Source organism: Melanostigma gelatinosum, assembly GCF_949748355.1.
Source record: "Melanostigma gelatinosum genome assembly, chromosome: 9".
Lineage (NCBI taxonomy): Eukaryota > Metazoa > Chordata > Actinopteri > Perciformes > Zoarcidae > Melanostigma > Melanostigma gelatinosum.
The window spans coordinates 4,398,177-4,414,244 of NC_136642.1; the positions used below are offsets into that span (position 1 = coordinate 4,398,177).

The window sequence follows — 16,068 nt, forward strand, 5'->3', positions numbered from 1 at the left end:
AAGAATATTAAATATGTAATATTTCTGTTTTGACAATGTAAAGAGCTGTGGGCACTACATTGTTAAAAACAAAAACGTTGAAATATGCAAAATATTGACCAACGATATTACATCATGTGTTGGTTCCCTCAAATTACCCTCAAAAAACACATTTTCCTACTCATCTCTGGTGGCGTGGAGCTGTGCAGATAGTTTTAGTTTTATTTAAGTAGTAATTAAGTTGTGAAAGTGGTAATATACAGTGTAGAAATACTCTGTTACAAATGAATGTGCCGCATTTAAAAATGTATTGTAAAAGTACAAAAGTATTAGCATCAAAAAAGTTTCAAAATTAAAAGTAGTCATTATGCAGAATGGTCCGTTTTGGAATAATATATTAAATGCTACTGTATATATATATTGCAGCTTGTAAAGGTGGCGCTCATTTGAATAACTTTATATACCGCTGGGTAGCTTACACTATTTTATTATTTGATTCATAGTTTGTATTAATAATCTAAATCTGCAAAGTAACTTAAGTTGTCAAATAAATGTCGTAAAAAAGTGCAATATTTGCCTCCAAAATGTAGCGGAGTAGAAGTAGAAAGTAGCATAAAATGTAGAACCTCAAAGTTGTTTTTAAGTAGTGTACTTGAGTAAATGGCCTTAATTACATTTCACCACTGTCTAAATGTGTCTTTGTGTCCACAGGTCACTCATGGAAACAAAGCGGGTCGCTGAAAATGTCCAATCCAGTTAAAAAAGGGAGACAAGGAGAAAAACTGCCCCTGAAATCCAAAGGAATCCAAAGCAAGTAAGCCGGGCGATCTCCTCCTCCCAGTCATTTAAAAGTCTGTTACATAATTTAAGATGAATTTTTCTAATATGACAAAATCAAATCACCTGATGAAGCCTGTTTTTTTAGGGGATCTCATGATCTCAGGAGGCTTCAGTCCCTGCTTGCCAAAAGCGTTCCCAGACAAGAGGTGAGCAACAACAAGTGCCTCCACACTGAGGCAGTGGGGCCCAGACACTTTGATAACAAAACCAGCTCATATGTCTTCAGGGCCGTGTGTTTGCTGTAGTACGAGACTCCCTGTGTTGCAGGTGGCAGCGTTGAGTCACAGTAAAGCGCGCAGCAGTGGAGCCAGCAGAACTCAAGGTCTGCATCCCCCTAAAGACACTAACAGACAGAGGAGTGAGAGCGACGTCGCCAGTGAGGCCTCGGAACTGGAAAAATTCAGGTTTTCATTCAATTATCTGTAATTTTCAGCTTCTTATGACCACAAAACACACAATGAATCGGCTGCAAGAGCTCAATTTCAGCCTTTTCTTTCAACAAAAACATCCCTTTTCATGCACTTGTCAATTTTGTTCTTCCATAACGTGTTTTCTTTCAGAGTAGTGCAAAGAAAAACATCAAAATTACACATTTCAGTGTTATTTTACTACTTTGTCTATTTGCGTCTGTAGATTTCTCTGAAATTCACCAAAAGGTACCCTTAGATAATACCTCATACCTCGTCTCAATGTAAGTAATCAACTGGGTACGTTTCATGGTGATATCTTCACCTGTAGTGTCTTCAAAATGTATATAATTGTATTATATTAATATTCTTAAAAGCCGTTTTCTCTAAATTCGTTTTTTTTTCTCATATTAAGAGTCAGAAATCTCCACTTCACATACGTCAAAGTTTGCAGTTTCATACCAATCTATATTCTGGATATCTTTACTGAGGAATTTGTTCATATATCTAATATACATACTTTACGATGATATATGTAGTAAACCAGATTATGAATCAGCTTTTCGTTCTTTGATTCACACAGATTCAGACACAGGTCGCTCTGATATCCAGCCCTGCATGTGACCAGAACATGGTGGTGCAGAAAACAGAGTCGAGAGTGGAGAAAATAATGAACGACTACCCATGATGCAATGCACTGTGAAGTCGTCACACTCAGTCGTTTTGAAGGATAGAAGTACATGAGTTCATGAACAGTGTTTTCTGTGGCTGAACATTCATTATGAGACTTCCTCTAACAATCAAACAGTCTGTGCAGTTGTGGACCTAATTATATACGTTCATCTTCACAGCATCACATACAGAGACCAAAGATGTTTCAGCAGCCACCCGATGCATAAACTCTTCTCTGACATTCTTTCTTCTTTGGTCAAGAACAGACTCTGCGGGTAAAATATCTTGAAAACACTGCAGCATTTCTTCTCTTGTCTCCCAAAAAAAGGTTTACTGACGATGTTTACTCCTTCTTCAGTGAATGGATTGATCATGCGCTGCCCGAGTCTGTCCTCAGAGTTCTCATCTGCTTACGATTATTGATCAGAGATCCCCGCCATCAGGTACAACTTGAAAATAAAGAGTTTATTTGGTGTCGCATCAATATTTCCTGTACTGTATGAAAACAATAATGCCCCTTTCAACTGCTTCCTTTTAGAAAATCCTCCATCAGCTCGGAGGCGTTCATTTACTTGCCAGGGTAACTGCTCTCTAAGACGTTTCTCACTGTGTTTTTTTAGATTTATCCTCATAAATCTCATGTCATCCTCATCGCTGCTCCGTGTCTCTTTCAGTATATGGAGCATGTCTCTGCCGCGTATGCATCTTGCGGCGAACAGGCGTTTGCTGTGCAGAAGCTGGTCACAATGACCTGTGAGTAATCTGAGGGGCAGTATGGAGACACATGATAATATGAGCGCTGTGCACGTCCTCCTCAACGCTGCCTCCGCTGATTGCTCAGCAGACATGTTTCAGAAGCTGTCTGCTGGCGAGGGTCAAAGGGTCTGGGTCATCCAGAGCGGCGCTCACGTGGTGAGTGATAAGTCGAGATACGGTTATCTGTGATTATGTTTTCATATCATATTCACGACTGAGATAATAAATTTCATGCTGTAATAGTCATTCCTGTTGGTGCACTGGAACTGGCCACTCACTACTTATTGTATATATTTAATGTATTTATGTAGGCTCCACAAATGGGTCGTAATATTTTTTTTGATTCCAATTAAATTATATAATAATTTGTATTTTTTTTATTATTACAAATTGAGAATACACAGATTGCCATGCAATTATTTGCAGCTTCCAGAGTGCAAATATTTAGTCTCAGTTGTCAAATGAAGCAACGGAAACCGACATGGAGAGTGATAGCTAATCTTTTACTCTGTCTTTGTGAGATATATGGATATATTAAGTCATGCTTTTGTACATGATAACAAATAACATGATAACAATAATAATAACTTTATTTATATAGCACCTTTAAAAACAGAGATTACAAAGTGCTTTGACAGGCAAAGCAAAGACAATAATAACAATAACAGAAAGCTCAACAGTGAGGCCCAACAAAGCTCCAACTAAAGTAAGACTTAAACTTTGATAAAACAGTACAATCGATGAAACAATAAAACTAATCAACACGATGTAAAATAAACCAAGAAATACAATAAATAACTTAGTAAACTATAATATAACGCAGTTAAGCGACAACGTCACATAAAAGCCGGTCTGTAAAGACGGGTTTTAAGAAGTGATTTCAAAGCGATTACTGATTCCTTATCTCCTTATCTCCTCAGGCAGGTCGTGGTAGTCAGTGAGTGTCTGTGCTCTCGGTTTATAATCTCAAATTCTTCTACGTTTAATGTGCTTTGTGGAGAAAAAGTCAAGTCTTTCATTGAGTAAACCATTTGTAGACGCTGGTGAAGCTCCTCTCCACAACAGAAAGCAGTGTGCTGCTGGGAGCCCTGCTGGCACTCACCACTTTGGCTGAGAGGTGAGCAAACGTGTCATTTAATGCATTAAATACACTTTAAGATGTCATCTGCTGTAAGCCAGTTTCTTCTGCAGCCCAGAATGCAAGCAGGAGATTGGCCAGCTGCCCATAGTGGAGAATCTACTCGTAATCCTGCAGGAATATGACCTGCTGTCGAAGAGGTTAGACACAACATTTCATCTGACAAACACATCAACAAAGCAGTGATTTTGAGTTGTTGGAACTTTCCTTCCTTCATGAGTTGCTGATAAAACAAAAACTAAACAAACAAATCAACAAAGTTGCTACATCTCGTCTCAGTTTATCTCATGCCGTCTTATCTGACAGTAAACAAAGACACTGTAGGAATATAACATACGACCCTTTGTACACCAAATGATAAACTAATCATTTTAATATCCACGATTTAAGTGAGCAAGCAAGTCAGCAATACAAAGTAATCTAAAACAACATAAAACCTTGGAAACAAGCAAGGCTACACTGAACCTGATGTTTTCCTCCAGGATGAGCGCGGAGCTGCTGAGGCTCCTGTCCCCGGTGAGCCAGGTGAGGGACCAGGTGAGGGAGCTGGAGGGTCTGCCCGTGCTGCTGAGCTTGCTGTACGGCCAGCACCTGAAGCTGCTGTGGAGCGTCGCCTGGGTCCTGGTGCAGCTCTGCGAGGATCCCGACACCAGGACGGAGATCCGGAGCTGGGGCGGGGTGCAGCAGCTTCTCCGGCTGCTCAACAGGTTTGCGAAACTGAGCGATTAAAGCGTATTTGATGTTTAAACTACATGATAGGATTGTATTTTTCACAACCATAGTCAAAGTTAAAACAGACTCTCTATTAATAGACTTTAAATACTCATCGCCAATACCCTGAAAATTCACTGCAGATATGTTTCTGTCTGCGTTGAATTGATTTGTGGTTTTAAAAAGGGGTCACTCCAGCAATTTAGCATTTCAATTCCATAAAGTTGGGAGAGTTGCAGTGACAGATTAAAATGATAATAATCTAAATCTAACCAACAGAAACCAAGATATGCTGACTTTTAGTCTCCAGTATAGGTCAAGCTCCATAAACAACAGTTCCTACATTTCCAACAGGGCAACTTGATAGCAGCTTTCATTGGATTCATCAGTCATCTTACCAGACAGGGAACAAAAATATGCTGTTGGTTGCATTGTGGGAATTGGAGGGTCCAGTGATTTTGGTGCTTGACCCATAAAAAAGTAAGCATATCTCACTCTGCAGCATCAATTTAGACCATTCCACTTTTAAAATCTGTCTCATATGAGTCCCCCAACTTTATAGAAGTACAACACTAAACTTCTGCAGTACTTCAGAGTATTTGTAAAGGATTAGATGTATACTGCCCAATACCACAAACTTTACCATGATACTGTATATCTGCAGAATGACTTCTGGCCTTCAAAACTACCAGATTTACATTTGAACAGCCAATGATGGAGGACGCAACTCCGTAACCAGCATCACAATACAGTTCAGTTATGAAGCTTCGTTTTCAGGCAAACACAAATGACAAAGTGCTGTTATTTGCATTATTTAGTATGCTGACGTACAACATCACTCTCCCAGTGACAGGCAGTACGTCTGTGACCGCTCGTCCATCGAGACGCTCTCCAGCGCCAACGCAGCCGGACGCATCCACAGAGAGCTCATCAGAGAGGAGCTCAGCCCACAGGAGGAGGTGGACAACACTGTGGCCCTGCAGGCAGGTCAGCGACCAAACAACTTGCCACATGCTGCACGTAAAAGTGTTTTCTTGAGAGTAAGATTCTGTACCGATGGTGAAACAGGCCCGCGTGCTCGCCGCTGCAGAGTAAGCCATTCCCCCCAAAGGAGTCTTATCAGTTGCTCAGAATGTAAACAGCTTTTTCCCTGAAGTGAGAATCCAGATCTTTTGAGACTTTGGAGGAAATAGATAAAACCCGACATTTTGTTACTTCTGTCCCAATAAGAATCTGTGGAGAAGCATTGAATTTGACAGTGTAAAAGCTTCAGTGTTTTTAGTCTTTGTGCTTGCTGTGGTTTGGGGAGTGAGTTATTAATGTGGGACAGTCTGAGACAGTCTGAGACTGTGTTAAATTAAGTCGTATCCCCTTTAATCCCTTTCCCAGCCTGCTGCACAGTTCTGACTGAGCTTTGTCTGGATGACACATCTGCTCACCACATTGTGCAGGTAATGCAAACGTCTTTACATGAAGAGCAGGACAGTTGAGAGGATAGGAATGAATTACCGTACAACTTTATATCAAATTACTGGAATATGTTAAAACGCTGTGTCAATACATTTTGACGTTCTTTTCTTAGGAAAATGGGGTCTATATCATCTCAAAGTTGGTTTTACCACAAAACTCTGGACCAAAGGTCACATCTTTACAGGTATATGGCTTCAAATATGTTTTACATTTCCCTATGATGTAAATGTAGAGTTTGAAACTACCTAAATGTAACATTTGTACATTTTCTCTGCACATAGTGCTATGCGTTTCGGACCCTTCGGTTTCTTTTTAGCGTGGAAAGAAACAGACATCTGTTTAAAAGGTGATGTTACAGGATATTTGTTTTAAAAAGAAAATATTAATTTCATGCATCATTTGTCATTGAGCTACAGTTGGAAAATGTTCTCCAATGCGGTTATGTAATCTCTTATCCCTTTCAGACTCTTTCCCACAGACCTCTTTGAGTTGTTTATTGATGTTGGACATTATGTACGGGACCTCGCGGCCTACGAGGGACTGCAAACCAAAGTGTCACTCTACACTGTAATACAAGAGTCCTAAATGCATTCATGTGTTTATTCAGCTGGTTTTTGTCGGGCTGTGAAATAAAAAGAAATATTACTGTTCTTTACCTTGCAAATGGATGATGTTCTGTGTGTTTTGTAATGCAGGAAGAGGAACTGGACAGCCTGAGAGAGGGCATCGAGGCTGTGGACCAGAACCGACCTCCCCTTAAAGTCATCAACGGTTACTCCATCCTGGACCATCTGGGCACCGGCGCCTTTGGAAGCGTCTTTAAGGTAAAACGGCAGCGTTGCTTTGGGTCAGTTTTGCTTCTTTGTAACCTCATGGCCATCAAGTGTCCTTGGTTTTAATGATTATACTCATATGAAAGGTCCGAAAGCAGAGTGGCCAGAACCTCCTGGCTCTGAAGGAGGTGAACCTCCATAACCCGGCGTTTGGCAAAGACAAGAAGTCCAGAGACAGCAACGTGGAGAAAATCATCTCGGAGCTCACGATCGTCAAAGAACAGGCACAACGTTACACCTTATTATTAAGCTGCACCAACAAGGATTCATTTTTAAACCCGATGAAACCATGGTTCAACTAAAACCAAAGCTAGCTTATAATTAAGAACGATTTAATTCAAACGTTCTTCTTTAAACGTCAGTTTAGTTTTTAAATTGAATTATGTTGCACCAATACACTACAATACAGACTTCAATTTAAACTGTGTTCCCGTATCGACATTAAACTTACACTTGAGGTTAAACTTTTAAAATGGCCGACTTCTTAAGGAAGTTAAGGGAATTGAGTTTTATGATGCTGCTGCTGGATTTCTCTCAATATATATACGGTACAGCAACGACACTGCTCTGTAGCTGAAAAGGAAGACTGGACTCTTTCATTTATTTCAGTGTGGGTAAGAAAGTATCTCCACATTGCTTTACTAAACCTTGATTCGTTTTTAAATGTGCAACAGGGCTTTGCTTAATTTTAAACCTAGTTTTGCTAAACTCTGATTAGAACTAATCTTAGTTTAAAATCCTTGTTGGTGCAACCCAGCCACAGAGTCAATTTAATATCTGAACAAGTTATATTTAGTGTCGTTCGTGTTTCTTCTTTTCTAGATGACACACCCAAACATTGTTAAATACTACAAGACATTTCTGGAAGGTGAGGATCATTTCAGAGCCCAGCTATTGTGAGAAGGGAACACAACAGAAGTTCAAAGCAGAAAACCCCTCACCATACTCTTCACTGCAGGCGACAAGCTGTACATCGTGATGGAGCTGATCGAGGGAGTGCCGCTGGCTGAACATCTCAACTCTCTCCATGAGAAGCAGCAGAAGTTCACAGAAGACAGACTCTGGAATATATTCATCCAGGTAACAACTCTGAAACTTAAATCTTCTTTGAGAAACAGATCTGCACCCGGCGGCATTATGTTTCCGTGGTTTCGTCTGTACGCACGCACCCTACCTGTGAATGTGATACCTCAGGAACGCCATGAGGGGATTTCTACAAATTCGGCTCAAACAACACACACGAGTAGACAAAGTACGACACTTCAATGCATCTTGAAGAAACTTAACGTTACGCTTACAAACTGTTTCACAGTGACATAAAAAGCAATAATCTTACTCTACGCTCAAACGTTTTGCTCCACTTGCTTTGGTTGTTTTTAATTTATTTTTGGGATCCTGAAATGTCTCCAGCACTCCTCATGCACTACACAAGCTTTGTACTTTTCTGGTAAATGAGAAGAGGCCCCTTGGTGTTGGCAACATGGAGGGAAGTTCAACATTGTTCGTTTGCGTTTACTTCCCACATTGTAAAGATACGAAGCTTGTTGAAAACCAGCAAAGCATCCCTTTAACATGCAGTCGAACAATCATGTGGGCGACTTCTATATTTGCTGTGGACATTGGTGGAGGAAGTACTGAGATCCTTTACTTATGTAAAAGTACTAATACCACAATGTAAAAACACCTGATTGATATAGTACACAATAAAAACACAGTAAAAGTGCAACATTTCTCATGCTGTGATTGAGAGTGTGTCATAATAGAAAGCTAAAAGTAAGCTCTCGGATTTCTGTGTGTAAATGAACACATTGGGAACATGAATTGGTGTTGATGAAGGTTTACTTGAGCTCATCAGAATAGAAAGTTGGGAACCACTGCAGTACAACACTGTTTCCTGTGTCCATATTCTCCTCAAAAGATACTTTTTTTTGCTTTCAGCCTGAATGTAAATCAAAATTGGCATTTTGACTGAATGAAAACATCTCCTTCTCTCCAGCCAAGAGTCCTTTTAACAACTTAATTACGAACCGATTTGTCTTCTCTGTACTCCCTCAGATGTGTCTGGCATTGAGGTACCTGCACAAGGAAAAGAGAATAGTCCACCGAGACCTCACACCAAACAACATCATGCTGGGGGAAAAGGACAAAGTCACCATCAGTGAGTGTCAACAGGTCACCGCTCTCCCCGTCTCGTCTTGTTATAAGAGTTTAACCCCCGTGTCTTTCTTCTGCTTGAAGCCGACTTTGGCCTCGCGAAGCAGAAACAGGAGGACAGCAAGCTAACGTCAGTGGTCGGCACCATCCTTTACTCCTGGTGAGGACATTTTTACCATTCAGCAGCTTTTAGATTCAATGATCGGTTTTTAAGCGGTAGAGTTTTCATCAGGACTATTTCTTTCTGTTATTTTTGATGACCGTTTCTATTGAGATCCGCTTACCGAGAGGATCTTAAATTAAATGCATTTGTCGCTGGTTACATTGAGGGGGAGATATCTCAAAGCATGTGTGGTGAGATAACACCAGGAGGAGTTGAGAAAATGTGTTTTTGGTGAATCAACCCTTTAAGGAAGTATGGCAGAGCTGGTTTTCATGTTCACAGCCTGTTAGCAGTTTAGAGAAACAGCAAATGCTGCAGCTCAAGTGTGTTTATGGTCCTGACAACAGCTGTGTGTGTGTCTTGCAACATGTTTATGAGGATCAATTCAACTATCGGAACATATTTGGAAGGCAGAGACATATTTCCCGGTCCCCTCTTTGTCAACGAGCTGTTGTTTTAGGGCTGGTGAAGATTAAGTTCAGGTACAGCAGATTCCTCTCACGGTAACGCGTACAAGCGTGTGTGTGTGTGTGTGTGTGTGTGTGTGTGTGTTAGTCCAGAGGTGGTGAAGAACGAGCCGTATGGAGAGAAAGCCGACGTCTGGGCTTTGGGCTGCATCCTCTACCAGATGGCTGCTTTACAGCCTCCGTTCAACAGCAGTAACATGCTGTCGCTGGCCAGCAAGGTTACACACACACACACACACACACACACACACACACACACACACACACACACGCACACACACACACACACGTCTCAACAAGTTTTCCTCTCGGCCGTCTGTTATCTTTTGCTTCTTATTCTGTGCTGGTAGATTGTCGAGGCCGTCTACGAGCCGATTGAAGAAGGAGCTTTCTCAGAGAGAGTCAAGGACATGATCAGATGGTGAGGCTTTTATTTTGAAATGATGGATCGTGATGAAATGAAAAGTCCATAAAATAACTAACTCGCGTTTTCTCCAACGTATTCATACGGTACTCTGTTCTGTTATGGGACGTCCTGTCAGGTGTTTGTGTCCAGATGCAGACCGGCGGCCGGACATCGTGGCCGTCAGCTCCAGGATCTCTGACCTCATGATGAGGCTGATGGACGGCCTCCACACTTCTCAGAATGCACTGGAACGAAGAGCAGAGAGACACAGGAAGCGAGCGCAGAAGTACTTCCTGGAGAGGCACAAAAGCAGGACGGACTGCTGTCACTCGAACCCGTCTCAGGTGAAATGGATTTTTGAAAATCGAAAGGAAGTCCTTCAAGGACGATGAAGATTAGATTTATTTATGTACAGTGTGGCTGTTGACAGGTCATGAATTGTGAAAAACAGACTTCCCTCTTTGCAGTATCAACTTCTGTAATGGCTAGATGCACATTTTTTTATTCAACATGAAAGTTTGTAAATATTTTGATGTTTTTAGTTTGTCCTGCAGGGTTTTTAAAATGCATGCTGCACCTCTTTGCAGGAAAATACTGAATCTCCAACTCCTCGCTCTCCTGCAACCTGCAGCTCAAACCACAGCCTGCAGAGCACCAGTCAAGGTGACTAATTCTTACTGCACAGGATTTAATCAACACAGACTGGGACAGATTTGAATTAAAAATGATAAAATGTTGTAAATAATTCCAGGTGTGTTTTTAGATGACGCCTCAGATGCTGATGTAGAACCACGCGATACCAACATCAACACCACTGCCTTTACGGGGAAACGCTACGGTTGGTTCTCCGTCAGTGAGATAACTTACAAGAGAATATATGAGAGTATTTATCATGAGGTGGTGGCATGAGCGGACGATGTGACAATGGGCCCCTGGACAGAGACATACTAAAGGCCCCGCCACCGAGGAGGGAGACTCTCAGAGTTTATAGTTGTTTAGCTTTGTTTTGTAGTTTTTTCGTGTCTCTTTGTAGTTCAAATCTTTCTTTGTGGCAGTTTTGAGTCTCTTCCTGGTTGGTACATGTCTTTTTGAGTTGTTTTGAGTATTTCCATGACAAATAAATCAACCTGTGAATTATAAACAAGGGGGGGGGGGGGCAGTCTGGGATTTGAACAGCAGTCTTAGTGTTACCTACAAAGCTGCTCTTTTAAAGCTAGAAGTTTAGAAGTCACTGTTGTTTTTTCAGATTGGTTGATTTGATTTTGGCTTGTTTTATTTCGATCAAAGAATTAAAGTCCAGTGCCTGCAACACACCGGAACAAATTCAATCTGGGTAAGTGAGAAACCTCACATCATCTATTCCTGTGTGGTCAGAGTGAAATGTATATATTGGCCACAGTATCATTTAATTATGCAAGAAGACAGTTATCTATAAATGGAGGTCAATTAAAAAGTGTATTCACATTTGACAGTTTATGAACCTGCCTTTTCAATTTCCCTCTCGTCTCAGTGGCGACTGCGCTGCTGCAAAGATTAAACAAAGACCAGGTACGTTTTCAGCCTGATTGGAACCCAAAAGAACCCAAAGAGCAGACGTTCTAAAAGCCTTTTATAAAACACGTCCTGTTTATTTCGTGTGTTTGGTTCCGCTCTCACTTCAGTGTCAGCAGGGATCTGCGTCTCCCAGAAGAAGGTTCGGCAGATTGACGATCCCATTCAGAGGCTCCTCGTGCAGCTGCACAACATCATATACATCACTCAGGTAATACAACTGTTTCTGTCAGTCCAAATATGGTGATTCTGTTTTTTTACACATGAATTGAATTTTAAGAGGGTCAATAACATGACTCATTAATTCTGTCACAAATCCATCAAAAACCTAAAAGGTCATCAATCTGCAAAACATTATGTTTTCATCCTCACATTAAGCCGACTCAGGACCGATACTTAAATGTTTGTAAGAAATATCCCCCCCCCCCCCCCATCTCCAGCTTCCACCGGCTCCTCATCACAACATTAAACGCCGGGTCATCGAAAGATTTAAAAAGTCTCTGTTCCACGTTGGGAGCGATCCGTACAGCCTCAAAGTGGAGCTCAGCAAGGTTCGTACGGTCGACTGACAGCCCAAAACCCAAAGACATCGTCACACAAGACCAAGAAAAGCTTGAATACTGACGTAACAACCTCCTTCCTGCTTCCCTGTAGCTCCTCCAGGCCTCTCCAGAACTGATGGAGTTCAGCACAAACCGTTCAGACTGGTGTCCTCTGGTCCACCACTTCACTGCTGACAGCACCGGTAAGAGGAACCGCACAGCAAACACAACAGCCCCGCAGGCTCTTTGGCACATCTGCTCTCACACAACCTCAAAAAGGAAATTATTGATGTGATCTGGTGCGTTTTAGCGCCTTCAGATCTCAAATGATGCACAGCTGTATGTTGGAATTTGAATGGCAAGAATGTACATCTGATTTTCTCTTTCTCTGCTCCTGACAGGTGATGGGAATCTCAAAGATGGAGTCACCTATCAGCAGATGCAGGTCTGTTTTTCTGATCAGGATTTTTGTGTGTTTCCTGTTTTAAGTTTTGAAAAACAAGCCATTATGAGATGTTCATATTTTTCCTCAGTAAAACCTTTTTGGGAAATATGCAAGGTTTATTAAATATAGCATATATACCTTTTATAGAACAACATCTCAAAGTGCTTTAAAAGAATGAACTTCATTTCTACACTTTGGTTTTCAAACAGATTAAAACAAACGAGATATAGAAAGTGTTCATGAGTGAGATTCTGATGTTGCATTCGGACAGAGCCAGGCTAGCCGTTTCCCTTTGCTTCCAGTCTTTATGCTAAGCTAAGCTAACCCGCTGCCGATTCATAATTACTGTACAGGAAGTAGGGCGGTATCAATATTTTCATCCAACTATGTGGCAAGATGGTGAATGAGCGCATTTTCCAAAAATGGTGAACTATTCCTTCCATGCGATCAAGAATGAATGAATATTTTCTTTAATACAAACCACCCGTGTGTCAATACTGTGGATATTATTCTGTTTTCTCCTGCTGGATCTAGTGTCTCATTTTGGAACAAAATTCTTTAATTTCCGCTTCATGTTCATGTTGGATGTCTGTCTGCTGGTGAAGTGACTTCCTGTACAAAATGCTCCTTTTTTCAGGGGATGATAGAGGAGCTGCTGGAGGAGAACAACTACTACCAAGCAACACACAAGGTGACATTTCATCGTTCGTCATTCAAAGACTGTTTTCCAAAGATAAATCATAATTGCCAAAATGCATTTCATTTTACTGCCAGCAATCAGTTTGTTTGAGAACTTTTGTCGTTGAAGTTTATCTTGACTGACAGAGCTCAGGGCCAGTTTACTGTCGCGGCCCTCAACTCGCAACATACAACTGAAATAATTGAAGGGTTTAAATTTCCTTATTGGTTTCTTTACAGTGATATGAGCTGTTAAAGGGTTACCGAATTATTGGACTAACAGACAACGCAAGTGGGATTATAGTAAAACATGATAGTAACCAACACTTTTTACAATATTTCACTGGTAACACAATGAATCCTGAATTTACTAAATTGAAAATGACCTGCTTTGGTTCAGCTGATCATCTTTTATACGTTTGTGTGTTCATTTTAGGATCTCAGAGAAAAGAAATGACCAGGAAAACAAGTGACCGTCGTCTGTTTTCATCCTCGGATGTCACAGAAGCAGCAGGAAAGACAAATTGTTCCCGCGCGGTAACATTTGCATCAGCAGTAATTTAAAATGATATACATGTAAAACTAAGAAAAGTCCAAGTATTTGTTTGTCTTTGAACTATTTACAATATAACCTGTTGTTGTGATCGGGCTGCTGTAACTGACACCACTCTAGGGCTGCAATTAACGATTATCGTCTCAATTATTTGAATATTCGTTGGTCCATAAAATGCCAGAAAACTGTGAAAAATGTTCGTCACAGTTTCCTAAAGCCCAACTCAATGTGTTCAAATCGACCAGCTTGTTTGACAGACAATCCAAACTCCAAAGATTTTGAATTGCACAGATAATTTTTCTGTCGATCAGTGGAGCTCTACAGCACACACCTCTGTGGTTCTCAGGCCTTTTATCATTTGTACAAATTGCATGTGACTGTGTGACTTGTGACTATCCAAAGTCAATTTAATATGTATGTAGATTGCTTGTGCTTGAAGTTCGAGGCTAATTGATATTTAGCTGCTCATATCACAGCGACGACTTAACCTCCGACAGCATCCAGAGCTTTTTATATCTGCTCTTTTGTTTTCTTCAGATATATCTGAGTCCAGCACTTTACATTCTCAGGACCACACTCAGCGGTTTGACCGTTTTAATGTTTCAAATGGCTGCGAGCCAAATTTCCTCCAGAGCTGATAAGAAACCGAACATTCACCTCAATTCAACATCAATTTTCAAACACATCACAATGTCTGTCTGCGGCCAAACAAACATGCGCTTTTCAATCAGATTAATGTCCGAAATATACTTTAGTCACAGAATGTTTTCACGGTCATGTTGAAGAGTGGCGCCCAGCTGTCGGGGCCCTTCGCATGCACTTTCATCCAAAAGGGATTTATCTGTATAATCTGTTTAAGGAATATCTATTTTAAAATGAAATACAAAATAAACTATTTAATGCAGACATTGTCCATGTCATTTATCACGTTAATATAGAGTGGAAGCATTTTGCTGTAAAGTTAATAAACAGTGAGTTGAGACAAAAGGTTTGATACCTTTGTAATAATTCCCGTATAATCTTCTATTTAATGTTCCCTTTATTTATTGTCATTACTGTTGACATTTAAGGACCCAAATGAAGAAAGTCCATTTCAGTGATTTACTGAAAAGTGAAAAAAGAAGCTTACTGGCATTGGTAGCAAGTCCAAACAGAAGTAACTGAGAATCCACAGCAGGCAGGAACAAGTTAGGGTTCAGTGACGGGGTTCAGGGTTCAGGGACAGGGTTCAGGGTTCAGTGACAGGGTTACAGGGGTTCAGGGTTCAGTGACAGGGTTACAGGGGTTCAGGGTTACAGGTCAGAGACTTACAGGTTCAGGTGGCTGCACCACTAAAGAGCACGACGCAACACGACCATCTGGCAGCTGACTGAGGAGAAGGGTCTGGCTTATGTACTGACAGGGTGATTGGGTAATGAGACACAGGTGAGCAGGAGGACGGGGGAGTCAGGTGACCAGGATGAGGAAAGAAGTCCGAGTGTATCTAGTGGACAGGTGGAGAATGACAGTAAAGCTTCATCGAGATGCAGGGGCTTTGGGGGAGGGGCAGGAGGACGGATCAGAGAGGCAGGATGGGCAAAAACACAATCCATTTCTCATCCTTTATTTTTGGTAATTTGGGAGCAATGATTGAAAGTTACTCAGTACATTTAGTGCTGTACTTGAGTACAATTGTAAGGTACTTGTACTTTAATTGCGTATTCTCATTTTCTGCTACTTTACCCTTCTACTGCTCTACAGTTCGGAAGGAAATATTGTACTTTTTATTCCAATACAATTCTTTTATAACTGCTTTGCAGATTTACACTAATGATACAAAATATAATCAACAAATACATGATATGTCATTATAGATTAAGATCAGACTCAGTCTTTCTTTGCAGGCACTCACACTGCGGTATTGCTAATTCTACTGTAGCGAAAAAAAAGGATACGTGAAAAGCCTTAAAATGAGCTTCTTATTCTTTAAATCTTGTATTTCTTTACCACTGAACAGATAAAGTCAGTGGATGCAATTTTGACTGTTAACTGTGCTGCAGTGCAGTTTCCCTGCAGGGGCCACAGGGGGCAGTACGAGCCCGGCTATTGACAGAAGACGAGCTCGCCTCAAACAACCTCACAGCTCCACAACATTAAAACATGAACTGCTGTCGCCTCAGAAACGACAAAAGCCGGCAGCTTCAGCAAAAACATGACACGGCAAAATAAAAATCATACACACGAGACTTTAATAGAGCAACAACAACAACAACAAAACATATGAAACGGGATGAAATGTTCCAGGTTAAATTGGCAAAATATGT

The 16,068-nt window shown here is 40.9% G+C and overlaps 1 protein-coding gene across 1 annotated transcript; it reads left to right on the forward strand.

Moving 5' to 3' along the window:
• Nucleotides 1-346: 346 nt before the first annotated feature.
• nek10 (NIMA-related kinase 10) lies at nucleotides 347-13,762 on the forward strand (the record flags this gene model as incomplete). The annotated part of the gene is made up of 34 exons (XM_079276108.1): nucleotides 347-356; nucleotides 691-793; nucleotides 905-965; nucleotides 1,087-1,223; nucleotides 2,078-2,173; nucleotides 2,257-2,341; nucleotides 2,437-2,478; nucleotides 2,573-2,651; nucleotides 2,743-2,810; nucleotides 3,692-3,771; nucleotides 3,846-3,932; nucleotides 4,275-4,499; nucleotides 5,351-5,490; nucleotides 5,893-5,954; nucleotides 6,086-6,157; nucleotides 6,255-6,319; nucleotides 6,438-6,540; nucleotides 6,669-6,797; nucleotides 6,893-7,030; nucleotides 7,629-7,674; nucleotides 7,765-7,886; nucleotides 8,862-8,964; nucleotides 9,045-9,120; nucleotides 9,679-9,808; nucleotides 9,941-10,011; nucleotides 10,133-10,340; nucleotides 10,628-10,659; nucleotides 11,507-11,544; nucleotides 11,658-11,758; nucleotides 11,988-12,098; nucleotides 12,202-12,292; nucleotides 12,491-12,534; nucleotides 13,172-13,225; nucleotides 13,649-13,762. 34 exons carry the CDS (start codon nucleotides 347-349, stop codon nucleotides 13,667-13,669), a joined length of 3,030 nt encoding a protein of 1,009 aa, XP_079132234.1. The 3' UTR covers nucleotides 13,670-13,762.
• Between the last annotated feature and the right edge of the window lie 2,306 nt (nucleotides 13,763-16,068).